The sequence below is a fragment of the Gobius niger genome (genome assembly GCF_951799975.1).
Source record: "Gobius niger genome assembly, chromosome: 7".
Classification (NCBI taxonomy): Eukaryota; Metazoa; Chordata; class Actinopteri; order Gobiiformes; family Gobiidae; genus Gobius; species Gobius niger.
The window spans coordinates 30,020,194-30,037,508 of record NC_136858.1 but is presented as its reverse complement, the minus strand read 5'-3'; the positions used below and the strand labels follow the sequence as shown (position 1 = coordinate 30,037,508).

The window sequence follows — 17,315 nt, the reverse complement described above, 5'->3', positions numbered from 1 at the left end:
TGGGGGGACCCCGAGGCAACACCAGGCCAGCTCGGAGACATAGTCCCACCAGCGTGTCCTGGGCCTTCCACGAGGCCTTGTCCCACTAGGACATGCCTGGAACACGTCCCGCGGGAGGCGACCAGGAGGCATCCGGAACAGATGCCCTAGCCACCTCAGCTGGCTCCTTTCAACGTGAAGGAGCAGCGACTCTACTCCGAGCTCCTCCCGGGTAACTTAGCTCCTCACCCGATCTCGAAGGGTGCGCCCAGCCACCAAGGGAAGGAAACTAATTTCGGCTGCTTGTATTCGCGTATTCTGATTGTATTCTTTCTAATTTATTTATCATTGCTCTGGCTGGACAAGGACATCGCAGCCACTGACAATACACATTCCACATTTTTCCCTCGACGTTTGATCAAATTCAGTAGTAGGGGAGAGCGGGGTAATGTAATACTCCGCTATGGAAATGATTAGCATGTCTTCAGGACAAAGGGCAATGAAAATATGATTGCATCTTAAAAAAGTGGTCATGTGTCTCATTTTACCCCACCCGCGGGGTAAACTGAGACAGACAAGTTTTCCCTGTTGAGAAATCAACGGGGTAAAGTGAACCACTTTAGAAATACCATAATGAGACATGTTGTAACAATAAAAACTAGACTGACAACCACACATTCATAAACTGATCTTGGACAAGTAACAGAATCATGGGGATTGGTCAAACCAGCTAGTAGCCTACACAGCATCGGGGTCAGAACATGGACCCATAATCAGAACTATCCAGTCCACAGTCTGGGGCCCAGAACATAGGACCATCAGAACCAGTTAGAAGAGATTATTGTATCACTTTATTTATTTATTTATTGAGTTTTAAGTGGGACAATGTACATTAATGAACATTAGGACAATGTAAATGTACCCGAATTGGCCAAAAGGCTAGTTTTCACCGGTAGTCCCCTTGCCAGATCTCATAAGGCAACCTAAAAAGAGTAATTAAAAAATCACATACTACAGTAAAATACAATATAAATAGAATAGTGTAGAAGACATAACCCACAGCGTCTGTCTCACTTTACCCCACAGCCACCATGTTTTATCTCTAGCAATTCAGGCTGATCTTTAACTAGCATCAAGCACATGGGTTTAGTTGTTGGAAGTTCATCAACATGTGTGATGTAAGTGTTTCTACCTGAAGCAATTTGTTTTGACACAACAGTTGATAACGTTCTCAGCAAGAACATTTACTTTTACATTCGATTACCACAGCGCCAGCACCAACCTCTCCTACCTGACAAGTGTGGAATGGGCGGGGCTTGAAAATATAATGGTCACATTACCACATTTGTGTTCCGTTGTCTAGATGTGTCTCACATTGCCTCGTTCTCCCCTACTGCATCATTCCAAAACATTTTTACTCTACACCAGAGAGGGAAGTTTTCATTGTATGCAGTATGTATATATTTGTTTTCCTTTTTAGCAAATCAATGGCCATCACCAGTGCACGGCATGGAAGTCAGGCGGCTTTGCTAAAGAAATGTTTTGCACAAAATCAGCATTTGCCCCATTCAGCTTCACACAAATGGATGGATTAACTGGATTTGTTGATAAAGAAAACTAAACAGAACCATGTCATTTTGCTCTCAACAACAGGATACACTGTAAACCCAAATTTTCTTTCACATAATAAGTTAAGCTATCATTACTAATCTTTTCATTATTTTACAAAAGGCGGGATCATTACTAAATCAAACATGAATTGTAAACCACTTAAAATGAGTATTTGCAATACTAATGACTCTGAGCAGAGATACCTCACATTTACATGTTTTTACCGATTTGGGGAGGGGCTTCACCGGTGAATTCAAACAGGAGCACGCCTCTTCAGACTGTTGGCTGCAGATCGCATGTACCAGAGCTTATGAGATGAAGTGGAGGAATCAACGGCAGTCTGGTTCATAATAGTTTATCAACGCATGGTAAGTGCTCACATTTGGTTCCGTTAGCAGCATAATATTTCAACTTGCTTAGTAAAGTAACATTTTCGACGTACGCGCGCACATAAGACAATGTCAACCTCGCAATTTAGCCCTAACCTGTGTTATAAGTCAATCATATCTGAGAGTCCTTTGTAGTTTTCTTTTCTTTTGTGACTGAAAAGTGCTTGTAGTGAACATAAGGCTTACTGCCACCAACAGACAACGGCTAATGCTAAGTGGTAGCCATCGGTAATGTTGTGTACAGAGTCATTTATTACATGCTTTACATTTTTCGTAACTTTGACAGACAGGGAACCGTGCAAACAGTGATTCCTGGCGCTGTTGCCATACATTTTGCTTTAGCATAAAAGCATTCATACAAGTGAAGAGTTCTCCTTACATACATAATGCAAAATCTGATGTGACTTCTTTCCTCTAGATGACGGCACCTGAGAAAAGGACCATGAGGGCCATCTTTACTGAAGCTGATGCACTAGAACTGACACTGGAGACCAGACCCACAGAATCTTCCCCAATAGAGAGTGGTGCTGTGAGTGGGGACCTGGTCTGCAGTCCTTGCAGGTATACACAACTATTCTGTATGGTCATTTGCTCTCTCGTTGTACAGCACACTAACTTCTTTCTTCTTCTTTTTTACATTTATCTGGAAATCCAAAGGATTGTGGGAAATGGTCAACATTTGGCACAGCTTTTGCAGCAAATGCAGGTAACACTTTATAATCGGGACAACACAACAAAGCACAAATTGTCTTGTCTGTGTGTGTCTCTGTTTGAGTGTATGAGATACTACTTTTTCTTTTAAAGTATCATGCTTTCTGTCTTACAGTCACTGGATCCCTCTGGGAAACAAAGAACAGTTGCACTGAGAGGACTTCATCACCTACTCTGAGACAATCACTGAGTTCTTCAAATCTAGCTTTGTAAGTATACATTTAGTTTGTAATATACATCTTTAATAATTTGACATTCATTGTCTAATTTGAACAAGCCAAAATTAGCCTTCGTTAGGAGTCCATAAATATTCTTAATTCAACACAAAACAAAAAGCGAGATAACCTTTCGACCAAAATTAATAATGATTGCAAACAATTTGAAGTATCTGCCACCTGCTTGCTATATGAAACCGCACCCTTAGACACCTCACAGGTCGTCTTTAACTAGTTCCTGTTCTTGTAAGTCTTAATGGTGGTCTGTTGTAGCTCAGTCATTTTTTTTCAATAATGGTTATATTTCTGGCAATGTTTTTTGTTTGTCTTTAGGACGGTGATGAGTGCTTTGGCCAAATGGACGTTGGGATCTTGTTGGTGAAGATGCCTCTCCCTCAACATCAGATCTTCACCCAGCCTGAAAATCATCATTGAGGGCAAAGTTGTGGAAAAGCCGACGACCCTACCCAGCTGTCTGCCTCCTTTTTGAACTCACATATGGACTCCACCTAAACTACCCCATGAAAATCTGAAATACCCTCCAGTTCATTCAACAGGTATTTTATAAAGCAGAGACTTCAAACACTGAAAAATCTATTACTTATGTAAAATAGTGCTGGTTCTATTTTTTTGGCAAGACAGAAAAGGTCAACAAAAAGTTTGGTGTTTTGAAAATGTATTTAGCTGCTAGAAGTTTATTGTTTGTATTCTAAAAGGTGGCTACAAATATATTCAGCAGTATATAATTCATTAAAATGTGAAGTGAGTTAAAATGTATGTTTACCTGTCTAAGCCATTCCTGGGTTCCATAGTCTTTTGACCACATTAAAGATGTAAATGATGTACTCAGATTTTGTTTTATATTAATGTTAAAAATGTTTAACTCTTTGCTTATTGGTAACAGAAGACTGGAATACTTACATTTAAATGTTTAAAATGTTACTATTGCACTATTCATACAAAAAAAATGTGAAAATAAAATGAAATTGTCTTTTTATGTAAGAAACAATGGATATACAGTCTATTATTGTGTAATGTAAAAAAAAAAACATGATTATGATTTACATTTAATAATTCTAATAAACAAGGGTAATACATTCTCATGAATATGATGCATAAATACTCATAAACATGAGAAATAAATAATGATAAACATGTATAATGATTACTAATATACTCGGGTAATGGTGAAGTTGATTACTCGTAAACATTTGTTTTAAAAGCTTGAGTTCTTTAGTTATGAATTATCTTGGACACAAGACTTTACGTAAACAGAGCTTGATTTGTTAGGTTTTGGATTTTGTAAAAACTAGACATCCCAGTGCAATCACTTACCATGCGCGGCTTTAGTAATGATTACTAATTTGGGTTTACAGTGTACAGGCCGACATTAGCTCTTTGCATTGTGCGTTGTATTTTGTATCTTTTTGTAAACACTACACTGCACCATTTCACAATAATAAGCGCACATGCACACATGCAAAAGCTGCAATTTGAAAGAAGGGGAGAAGGGAGGATTGCTGTGCTGCTTTCTAGCTTATCATTCCACTGACTTCTCCACTAAAATGAAAGGCGATGGACAATTTTGGGGCGACTGTGAAGAAAACAGCATGAGCGCTCGTGGGAAACATTTCATACCAACCTGGGCGCTGTCTGTTTTTCTGTTTTTTAAAGGTTGTGCACACGGTTCGGAATGATGAATCAAAGGGCCTCGTTTTTTTGGTGTGGCTCTGTCGTTCTGCGCCGAGTAATATGATGATTAGGACTTGAAAGAGAAGCATATCCCTCAACTCAGCCGAACTCAAACGACATCATCACCGTCTCTCTCCCGCGTGGATTAATTTTGTTTTATCGGCATCGGGGGGAATTTTGCTTTTGCTTTTTTTTTTATCTTTCTGTTTTGGAAATGCCCATTGCAGAGCGAGAGCCACAAAAGGAAGATCAAGAGGAGAAAGGACCAGTGCTCAGAGGAGGCTGACGCTCATCATTAAAGCATAGGGTTTACGCATAAATCATAAGAACATCATTAGTTATATTTAAGCAGACAAACACACAACTACAACTGGATACTAGGGCGCTCACAGATGCACACATGTTGTGGATCTGGACATTTATTGTGAAATGTATGTCAAAATAGTAATAATAATAATGATAATCCTACTAAATTGGCACCAGTTATCAATAATTAAATTAGCAACTTACTATAACAATTTATTGATAATCTTCAATACCCTCTTTTTACTGTAGTGGCACCAAATTTACACTAGTAATCAATTATCATACTAGCGACTTACTATAACCTTTATTTTTTGGATCAGGACATTTATTTTGAAATTTATGTCAACAATATGACAATGTATGGATATAACTATTTAATAGCTTCTACAATTATTACTGGATTGGCTCTAAATTAGCACCAGTTATTAATTATTACATTAGCAACTTACTACAACCTTTATTTTTGGGGGATCTGGACATTTATTTTGAAATTTATGTCAAAATGCCTTACAAAATACAATTTTCAGGCAAGTATTCAGTATTCTGTAATGCAATACATTTTTAAAGTATTCTCCCCAACACTGTCTATGTAACTGCTTGGCTGAATCTATTACTCACAGTGAATAGATGGGAATGAGGGAGAGAGCAGCGCACCCCACCTAATAAATTCTGGAAATACCATACTCCAAAGAATGAAAATTAATGAACTGATGCCATTTGCGTTGAATGAATAGCTGCTGAGACTATTAATAATGTATGAATTTTGGACATATACAAAAGGATGCTGGGGGAACTTATGCATTCACAACTGACTTACAACAAAATTAAACTCAGTCTAATTTTACTATTGTGGAATTCCATATTTACAAAACAGCCACAGTTCTTTTCTGAGCAGCTGGTTTTTGTAGAAAGTAGCCACCGATATTTCACTGGAGGGCGACTGAGAACTTCTTTGTCTCAAAACAAAAATTCCACATTGCTTTACAGAGGAATATTTACCTGGAATCAGCACATGCAGAGACACAATAAATACACATTGAAAAAGATGTCTACACAGGAATTACTGCAGATGACAATGAGAAAATTAAGACTTTTCCTGCCATGTTATTTATACTGACACTGTGTTTCACTATATTTCTGTAGGCGCTTTAAATCCTGTTGTGCAAGTTTGTTTTATATGGTAAAGTATGGTATTGAAATCTTTTAAAAGGACCGTAGGAGGACTAAATGGGCAGCTAATGTGGAAACAATAAACACCACCACGACCACCAACAACAACAGCAACTAGAAATGATGCTTTCAATAACAAGGCATTGGTAAAAGTGAATGGTATTTATAAAGTTCTCAAGAGGCATACAGAAATAAATACCACGTTTAGCAGCTGCAAAATTAATGCATCCATCCGTCCTTCTTCTGTTTATCTCGGCACCAGCCCCTTATGGCTGCTCCCCTAGGTGGTGGGTAGCTCCACGACGCTCCTTCAGGCTGAGCCCAGTGGTCACCATGCAGTGCCAGTCTGGGAGACAAAACTGTCCTTGTTTGTCTATCCTCACAAGAAGCTTCTAAACCACTCAGCTATAGGATCTGTTTGCCATGGGAGACCAGGGGCACCAAGACCCCAACAGTATAACTCCTATAGAATCATTCAGGTCCTCAAACCCCTCTACCGTGATAAGGTGGCAGCTCAAGGAGGGGTTGGTCTTTATGGATACAGAATCATTGTCACATAGTCGACCAAAAATGAAAATAACAACCCAAGAAATTACAATAAAACAGACCTAATTAGACCTAAGGCTTAATCACATTTGGCATGAGGTTAATAGCAACAAGGGGATTTTTTTTTACCATAACACATTCCAAGTGTTTACAATAGCCTTTTCATTATTCCTTCCATTTGCATATACCCCCTGCTCTGGGACGGTTGCAGACAGCTGATGTAGTCTATGTGCAGTCCAGTGCACTCGCAGCCAAAGCTGTAATTACGTGCACTCTCCATTTCCATTACCAAGGCATTATTACACTCTGGTGCCTGAGGTCCCATCGGCCAAAGCAGCTGAACTCAAACTTCACCACCACAGGAAGCAAACACAGCCAAATAAAGCCTGATTTATTACCCCTCACTCGCTCTAATAATGGCCGTCCTATGAGGGCTTTCGGCGAAAGGCGTGAGCTGAAATTAACCTGTTTACGCCTCTAGCCAACAAACAAGTGTCACTAGAGAGTAAGTAAAACTGCAGACAGACAGGGAATGGGGCATTTCAGCAAAACGGAGGGATCTGAAATATTTTGATGGATGTGATTGTAAATTTCATTGTGTCAGGCTAATGTTGTAACAAACCTAACTCTCCATCTCCAGTCAACAAAACAACACTTGAAAACTTTTGATGGCTATATATTACAGCGATGATCAACACACAGCTCACTGTAACAGCTTAATATCACTTAAAACCGATATACACAGCGGACATTTTTTCAGGAAGTATTCTTGGCAGCTTCTCCACCAGGATGGCGATGCAAATGTAATTCTGTATCCAATGAAAACCCAAGTATCACATTAATCAAAGCGTTCTCATGAAAAATCCCTGTAGGTACTTTTGTATTCTCAGCTTCCTGAACTGAGTGTCAGTGTGAATCTCCTTACAATTTAGAGTTGATGTGAGGTTTTGAGGTAACAGGACGACATATTTCTGTTTGCGGCTGTGGCTGAGCAATAGAATATGTTTGGTATCGCTGGGACGTTTGTTTATGCTTTGAATTTTATGATAATCTAGTTTCCTATGCGGAGTGGCAAAGGTCTGTATAACTAAATTCATTGTGGCTCTTTGATATATACTTTTTTCTGATAAGAAATGGCCCTGTAATTAAGCCACACAAATGAAATGCTATGATACACACAAAAAGATTCCTTCATTGCTCCACTTCAACAATTCTTCTGTACTTTCAGAGACTCTCCCACAGTGGTTCAGTGAAGCCGTCTGAGACCCCAAGATCACAGCTAACTCCCCACTTGTTAATCTAACTTAGATTTACTTTAGGTATATACGATAGATCTGTGTGAAGTTTGGATACATGAAGGGATCCAGTTCAACGTTACCAGTTGAACTTACAGCCTGTGTAAAACTATAGGGTTGAAGAACAACACAAATGATAAGTACATGAACAGAAAGATATAAAATGTAAAAAAAAAAAGAAAAGAAAGAAAAGAACAGACAAAGAAGAAAGTGGCCACGTCTTACGGAAGAGACTCTTCCACATTGGTTCAGTGAAACCTTCTAAGACCTAAAGATGTGATGCAGACTCCTTTCTCTCTCAGCTCGGAGATAGAGAGATTTGAGATTTCTACTCACATTAGGACTTGCTTTAACAAAAACCAGTGATGAAGATGGATTCTGGCTCTCAATTCACTAAGAGTATCTACCTCTACTCAGGCGTGGGTGAACTGGAAGTGACGATGGGGAGAGAGTCTGGGACTCCCAGGGCTCTACAAACAAGCCTCGCCCCAAGCAGTCTCATTCTGAAATGCATGACACAGGCCTCCACCAAGATCCCTATCAACCCGTCTCCCACATTCTCATCACACGGGCTGTGGATACTCAGTGCAGAGCCTCCATGGCTACACGTTGTACCCCGATCCTCCAGATTCTCAAGTGGTTCGGACCACTGAGTCAGCCAGCATCCCAAACCTGCAGTCTGAGAGTGTGTCCTAACCAAGAGTCTTTGAAGAGACATGCACAGGAAGCTGTGGCAGCTGCTTGCGTACACTCCTGGCTCCCTGCCACAGCAAGACCAGACTCCACTCCCTTATATACAGTCTTCGGCGAGTGATGCAGAACAGGCCTCCATGGTTGTGTCTGCCCTCCTCCTATGGCTGTCTGGGCCACACGGTCGAGTCGACTGGAAGCTGAAAAGGCCAAGTTCCTCCCTCATGCACTGCAGGCTGGTAGGAGGTGGGCAAACAGGGGGCCATGGAGGGGCCTGCTCGCCGTCCCTCGCCGTAGACTGGTGCGAGGGGAGTGAAGTCTGATTTTGCTGGGCATGGATCCTGGAGGGCACGCGAGGAGCCGTCACGTCTTTCTGCACATGTCTCTTCAAAGCCTTTTGATTGGGAGTCATTCTCAGGCCGCTGGTTAGGGATGCTGGCCAACTCAGCGCTACGAGCCTCTTGAGAATACCTAGGATCGGGGTACAGTTTTCACTACAATGGGGCACCAGGGCAATAGTACCGTCACTCGCCTGAGCCCAGTTCACAGTTGTCTGAGTGGAGGGTAGATAGTCTTAGTAAATTGAGAACCAGAATCCATCCCCCATCTTTATCGCTGGTCCCTGTCAAGGTAAATCTTAATAGAGCTGAGAGAAAAGAGACAACAAACAATAGGGATGCCTTAGAGATTAGTCTGCCTAAATAGAGTTGGGGATGGAATGTTCTGAAGTGAACGTTACCATAGAAATCTGTCATGTTAGGGGGAACTAACCATAAAAATAAAAAGGAGAAACGGTGTTCAATCCTAATGTATGCGGGCAGTTAGCAAGTAGGCTAGTCCGGGAGCCTTTCAGAGTCTGTTTGCCTGCTCAATGTATTTCCCCTTATAGTCGTTAGCATTATTCACCAAACATTGCAAATGATGAACAATCCAGATGTTTTCATTGTTGTCAACCCATCGACCACATAAAGGTGAGGTCAAAGCCTAGTTAGAAATTATTAAAGAATGATACAGACCATGTGAGATTATACATATTAGTGTCTAAAAGCGTCTTCTGAGCTTGTGGGGTCGGATACACATCCAATGGCCACTGAATATCATCTTATATCAATGATAAAGAAACCACAGAAATTCTACAAATGCCACCAATAGGACCAAACATACCTTCCAATACGTTAGTATGGACACCGGGCTTCCCTGTTATTTGTAAGGGGATGGAACGTTCAATTTAAATCGGGTCCCGGCGCCATTGACACATGCACATTTGTAGGAACAAGGTCAGATAGCTATTTCAATGATTTTTAATTGAGAAAGTCTGAAATCTGAATTGTTTGCCTTTTTCAGTGAATTGTTTGCCTTTTTCAGCGAACCACGTTGTTTTTCTGGATACTTTTGTACGTCTTTACTGTGTTTTTGTGGAGGTTTGGTGGATTTGTTTACTTTGAGAGTCCAAAATGGTCCTGAAGAAAGCAGCTTTTTGAAGGTAAACAAACTGCTAGCTTATCAGCTAAACCCATTTGAGATCTACAAACATCTTCTTCTGAGACACTGAACAGTGAAGAGGCACCAAGAGCCCCCACACCTGCAGCACGGAGGAGGCGTCACAAGAGGAGCTACAGGAAACAACAAAAGGGACCAACGAGGAGATGTTGATAGACTGTGGAGCTGACCAGTGCAGGACACCACGCTCTGAGACGGGGACAAGCCCAGGAGGCGGTGCACCGTTTCAGATGATCAGAGGAGACAGAGGGCAGCTACAGTTTCTCCATCCTCCAAGGTCATGCGGGTGGAGTGGCTGAAGGACAACGAGATCATCGACCCGGCCAAGGACAGGAACTTCTACATCACCGTGGACACAACCTGATCATCAAGCAGGCGCGTCTGTCCGACACGGCCAACTACACCTGTGTGGCCAAGAACATCGTGGCCAAGCGCAAGAGCTCCACCGCCGTGGTCATCGTCTACGGATTTCCCATCAACCAGTGCTCCTCCTGTGACCAAAACAGTGAAGATGGCGGCCGCGACACAACGATCTTTCACCAAAGAAAAAAAAAAAGAGTGGTGCGCACTGAATGGGTGCTGCTGCCGGATGCTCTCTCATCGAATGCAATTTCTCCATCTGTGAGATCAATAAAGTACCATCTTATCTTATCTTAAATAAAGTAGCCTAATTTAAATAGTAAATTGAAGGTTTTTAGATCCTACTTGGACTGACTCTCGCTCAACCTGCCTGTCCGACAAAAATAATCAAATTAGTAAATACATACAGTATTTAAGTTGTATAAGCTAATATAGCTCCATTCTATAATTAATAGCCCAGTATGTTACATGGAAAATGGAAAACCTATGATTCTACATGAAGGGCATTGTCTGTTTTGTGAATGTATTTTCAATGCTTTTGTATGGATAGTTTCTGCACTAGTATATGCAAGCTCTGTAAATATTGCATTTTATCTGGAATAATTCTGAGCGAAATGTAAAAGACAAAAAATGGAATGATTATGTGAATGACATAGAAGGGGGAACGTTGCAATTATCCTTGTTTCCCTACGGCGCTGTATTTTGAAACACACCAGTACTTCCTGTTTGGAATTGACAACAGAGGCGATTCATTTAACCTACCTGTTTTGAACCACAAATTGGACAATAATCGTGGATGTGGCGTGGATACTAACCCACAATAATGATTCCTTACACGGTCAACATCAAACTAGCGGCTCGGACGTTGACTGGCACTCTCAATTTGCAGAATAAAAGCGCTGTGGACTGGTGAGAACCGCTGCTAAATGATTAGCTTCATGTCTTAGCTCGTTGATCTTGACAGATGCAGGGATGGCTATGATGCTCGTGTGATGGCTTTTGCTTTTTATCTGTTTGTATGGCATGCATGCATTGAGTGAAAGCGGAGGCAACGCAGAAATGCCTAATAATGCCGAGAATTGTGTTGTACCAGTTGTATTGCGCATGCAGGAAGGACCCTCTGTCATGTGATGTGGCATGATGATTGCCCTACATTTGTGACATTAGGTGTGTTTGAGATGCCGTTGCGGCTCGCCTGGATGATCGGCGAGAGTAGCCGGCGCAACGGGGGCGGAGAAAAAAAGTCTGAAGCCAATCCGACCCTCCACATGCAGAGAACAACGAGACTGGCCTCAGATCACGCAGCGTCTCGTTCAGATATCGCGTTCATTTAAAGTTTATCCTAAATAAAAGTCATTCACCTCCTGCTCTGTTTCCTTTACTCCAGAGACATCATTCTTCATCAGAGGAAACTTTCCCATTCGTTTGTTTGTTCAAGTTTGTGAGATAAAACACGTCCTTTTAAATCATTAGTTTGTTCTGAAAAGAATCAAACATGAGCTCTATTTTAGGGGCGATGCATAACTTTAATAGTTTCAGTCATAGTTTATTTGTTCAGATCTAAAGAGGAGAAAGGAGGGGGCGAGGAGCACGTTTCTGATCACACAGACTCGTATCCAATCACCTGAGCGTGAGCCACGGACAGGTGGGAGTTTTCCCATCATGCACGCGGCCGTGGAGCCGCTGCAGTTGCCTCTGGAGAGATGCAGCGGCTGATCAAGTCGGCTGCTCTCGTTGGGGTCTCACGATCTTTCCGTGCCCCACGTGCCCGTGACATCAGAGCCCGTCTGGAGCAAGTCGGACAGAAATCTAACCGGCATGCACCGTGCGTCTGCAGTCGGCTGTCAAAACTGCGTCCGTCTGGCTCATCTCAAACACACCTATTAGCTTTGCACCGAAGGCACCAGCGTTTGAATGATTTTGTGTTGTCTGGCTTCATAAACTAAAAACTGGATCTTAATCAATAGGTTCTCATAGGTTGCTTTGAAGCTTGCAGTCATCCATATGGTGCATTGATTTGTATGTGATGTGGTTTATTGCAAACAGCATTGTCACATCTCCACTTGTTATATACTTTTTATAGCTAGCAGCATATCTTATTTGGTAGCAGTCGTCTATAGCAAGTTTAATAAGTCACAAATAAGGCTGCACAATATATCAGCAAATCTTTTATCTTTATCACAGTATTAGGTAGCACTACATTGCAATATATCACAAAATCACTAAAGCCTTTCATCTGACTGAGAGTCTCACATTTTTAGTAACACAGCATAACAAAAAATCTGAAAATGTTTCAAGTCATGATTTCCTAATAGTATAGTTTGCATTTAGACTTATTTTGGTCTTGATTTAACACCCTTTAATTTCTTGTAATATTTGTCAATGAAACTTACTAGGTTAAAATGGTGCCGTAAAATATTGCAATAATATTGATATTCACAACAGTTATTCAATCTCACTTTATTCTCCCCTGAAATCGAGCAGCCCTCGTTTCATATGTGCCATAATTTGGTTCTTGTTTAGAGCTTCATTCTGGTTTACCTGTGCTTCTGTGTTTGTCCAGGGGTTGGCAGGGGCTCATAGCTCAGGGATGTCACTCCAGCATCCTCATCATTGACCCAAAGACTTCACAGACCATTCAGGTTTTGGAGAGGCATAAAGCCAACGTTGTCAAGGTGAGATAGATATATTTTTTTCAAATGAAATTTAAACATTTAATATAAATGTGTCAGTAAATATCAATGTTGTCTATATTGTAAATTCACAGTGCAATATGTGCTTCTTTTGCAAAGGAATTATAATTAGTTTTATTTCATTATTCCTCATCATGTCCACTACCTGTAAAAAATCAATAAACTTTATCCACCAAAAATATATATATTTTAAGTGGGGATAAAAGAGTGGCACAACATTGATGTCTGTAATATTCAAAAGCATTTAGATATTTGACATACTTAAGACAAATGGACCACCTCTCTGGTATTTTTTATTTGATTTATTTTTAATAGATTTAAATGGGTCTGCAATAAGGTATGGACTATTGATAGCCCAACTGTAGCGTGTCATTTACATGCCATATTTTAGTGCAGGAAATGACTTGGGCACTTGAGTCAAGACCGTGTTTGAAGTCACATTTGAATGTTTTAAGATAATGGATGCTTTTCCATTGCTTTAATGTTTGCCTTTGATGTTCTCCAAATACAAACGCACAGTCAACCTTATCTTTATTTTTCTCCCTAGCTTGTATTACTGTTAGCGCTGTGTCACCTTGAGCCAAGTTACTTTCATAAGTCTGGCAGTTCTTGTGTTTAAATCAAGCACTGCAGCAGATAACGTAAGCCCTACCGCTGATGGAGAGGTCTAGTGTAGCTTTAGGTGGGCTATTGTTTGTGTGTTGTGTAAAAGGGTAAATAATGGTCCAATAAATCCAGCGGTGATTATCAGACACCGGGGCTCAATCTGTAGCGCTCATTTCTCACTCTGAAGCACACTTTAATCTTGTAAGGCGGCACAGACACAGCAATGAGCCATTCTTCATGATCTGCTCAAACAACAACAGCGTTGAAAGAATATGGGCCACTATAAAAGGCACGCTTCCTACCGTATATTCATGAGATGCATGCTTGGTGATAAAACATTTATGCTAAGCCCTGTGGAAGTCATATTTAAATATTAATTTATATATATATATATATTTTTTTGTGTTATTTAATTTAAAGGGACGATACGGAGTTTATGCTAAATTATGTATTTTCCTCCCCCAACATGTTCCAGCCATGTCCTAATGTGTAGAATGAGCTCAGACCTGTTCATCACAACTGCCACTAAAATCCTGCACTGTCACTAAAAAGGTGATAATTCGGGTCCGAAGTGCCGTCATGCACAGGCTTAATATAGAAGCTGCAGTTACGCATAAGACCTGAGGTGGCAGTAGTGAGTATAAAATGACCAATTTGCATCTAGCCCTTTAACAAAGGGCCACACTAGACCACACTGGCTGTTTCCCAATTGCCAGGATCCTCGGCGTCTCGACCACTTCGGACGTCATTTGCGTCATCACGGCGCCGCCAAGTGGTGTTCCATTTCACCTGGACCACTCGCCCCCTCGCAGCTCGACTCCTCCGTTTGGCTCATTTACGAAGGATACAGCTGTGGATCCTCCGCTGCCTCGGAGAGCTGAAATTACCCATGATGCACTGCAGCATAGTTTCTTTTTTCTTTTCTCGCAAAACTTTATTAGTTTGAACTCACTTTAAAAAAAGTTGTGTTCCACATAAACAGTTTCCTGTGCTCTGTTATTTATAAAACAGTTGTTTTAATGAGCATAGATTGACACGTGACCTGACGCAGCCGCTCGCTCCGGAGGCCGTTCCATTTGAGCTCAAAGGCGGCGGTGAGAGGACACTCCGCTCCGTTTTGGAGGAGCCGCCACCGAGGACGTCAACGAAGTGGCCAAACGGAGGACGGATCCTCGCAATTGAGAAACAGCCATCGTGTCCTGCCCGACTGACTGGGAAACGCAAAGTTACAACCCATTCATTCAAATGGATAGATGAACCCTCAATTGAAAAAGTGTTCCTCGTTGATCAGTCTTAAAGAAACTGCCATAAGGGACATATTTTCACTAAAGCCTTCCACATAATAGATGTCTTTATTCCTTTAATGCCAGGTGAAGTGGTCCAGAGAAAATTATTATCACAACCTGAGCTCTCCTTACTGTCTGCGGCTGGCCTCGGGAGACGCATCGGGAAAGATCATTGTGTGGGACGTGGTCAGTGGGACAGCCCATTGTGAGATACAGGAGCACTCCAAACCCATACAAGGTCAGCCACACATCTCTCTTGAAAGCTTTTATTTATTTATTTTTTGTATAAATGGTTGTAATGAGTGTTATGTTTCTGCACTTTAGTATTAAGGGAATTGCAGTATAAAGTTACTTTGTTATGATTTGCCTGGATAAAACCGAATTTGCGGGCCTATTAATAGATGATAAAGTGCTTTTTTTTTCTTTTTTGCAAACCAAGTACTTGAATTTTCCTTGAGTAATTATTTGATTGACTTAATTTTTTATGAGCTTAAAACAAACTCGATCCATCCTTCTGCCATCTGGAAAGAGGCTGTTCCTGCCAAGTGGCGAAGCTTTGTGCGATTCGGCATAAAGAATGACGTTTCTGGCTCAGACGTTTCAGTTTTTGTCATTGCCCTCATTGTCTTGTCTTGTTTGTCTTTTCCAGACTTGGAGTGGTTGTGGAATCAGGATGCGTCCCGGGACCTGCTGTTGGCAGTGCATCCTCCAAACTACATCATCCTGTGGAATGGAGACACAGGCACCAAACTCTGGAAGAAGAGCTATGCAGAGAATATCCTGTCCTTCTCCTTTGACCCCTTTGACCCATCTAATATGGCATGTAAGTTGATTAAAACCACTTAAAATATAGCACTTATTCATCTGGATACTGATTGGTTAAACTTTTCTCAAAAGACAGGCTGGAGAGAAGGCTGATACTCAATCACTGAAAGACTATTTTTGTGGCTGTGGATCATGTGATTAAAAACAGGCTCAATTGGACAATTTACTGATAAACATGCACATGATTTAATAGTTACATTTTTAAAGGCCCTGTGTCTGATTTTTTTGCAATTTGTTTATGATGATACAGGAAACAAGTATAATTTTGTACCCCAATTTATTCCAATGTGTTTGTTTATTTAATATGGGGGAGAAGCTTGACCCCTGGGGTGCAACTATAGTCTTCTGTAGTAATTGGAAACACTGCCATAAATTGATAAATTGTTAATAAAGCTACTAAGTGATGTTTATTAATGTTTATTTGAACCTCTTTGGCAGTGCTCACCAGCGAAGGGATCGTCTTCATCACGGACTTCTCCCCGTCCAAACCTCCAGGAAGTGCCGGTAAAAAGGTGTATATCGCCAGTCCCCACGCCAGTCCCGCCCACACCAAACCTGCCCCGGCAGTTGCCCCGGCCCCCACTGGAGCCAAGAAGGCCCTCAACAAGGTCAAAGTGCTCATCACCAACGAGAAACCCACGTGAGTATAGACTGCTGTGTGTTTCTGGTTTATTATGTAATTAAAGGAAAAACAAAGTTGGTGATCGATTGTAGTTTTAGAAATTTAATCATCTGCGCCTCAGGATATGTTGAAATACAAGTCATACATTTTTAAGCAGCACAATGATTTATTCGACTTGCTTCATTTTAAGTACAGCTCCTGTTTTTTTGAACGTACCGCCCTGAGCCAAAGTGACCACAGAGCTTTGTCCAGACAAAGCACCAGGGCTAATAGAGAATCTATGCAGGAGTGAGAGCGAGGGCTGCCTCTCAAAGTCTGGTTTCCTTTCGCAAATAAATGGCATTCTTTCAGTTTGCCTTTGGACTTTGGACAAATAACTTGTTTCTCTTCTGACATTTTGACATTTGGACTGAGCTGTAGAATGGCAATTGCAGAGGCTTGTCGGAATAATCCATCTTGCTGAATAAGGAATTTTTTTTCTGGCTCTGCTCTACCCTAGTTTGTGTAAATGTTATGATGAAGTGGTGTGGTGACTGCAGGATATGAGGAAAGTTTTGATGACTATTTACTACTGGAGATGGCATTGCAATATTTAACAAAACAATTTCAGCTCAGTACCTTGCATTAACGTCAACCTAGATTGGTTGGCATTCTTGTTTTTAGTTCCCATGCGTTCTTTCTTTGTCAGACCTCAGTCATTTTGCAATATATTGTGGCAGCATGGATTTTGCAATAACAATCATTTAACGATCTACTTTGTCTCTTTAGTATTTATGTTGCATAAATGTATCTAAATGCCTCCTCGAGCATCTTCATAGT

The 17,315-nt window shown here is 41.1% G+C and overlaps 1 protein-coding gene across 1 annotated transcript in view; it reads left to right on the top strand.

The window, feature by feature from the left end:
- Positions 1-11,178: 11,178 nt before the first annotated feature.
- The window catches only part of wdr11 (WD repeat domain 11), a 79,053-nt gene continuing 72,916 nt past the window's right edge, over positions 11,179-17,315 (top strand). Inside the window, exons 1-5 of the mRNA XM_079559709.1 lie at positions 11,179-11,373; positions 13,028-13,139; positions 15,134-15,287; positions 15,699-15,872; positions 16,313-16,514. Coding sequence (XP_079415835.1) covers positions 11,288-11,373; positions 13,028-13,139; positions 15,134-15,287; positions 15,699-15,872; positions 16,313-16,514 — 728 coding nt within the window. The 5' untranslated portion in view covers positions 11,179-11,287. The remainder of the gene's footprint in view (positions 11,374-13,027; positions 13,140-15,133; positions 15,288-15,698; positions 15,873-16,312; positions 16,515-17,315) is intronic.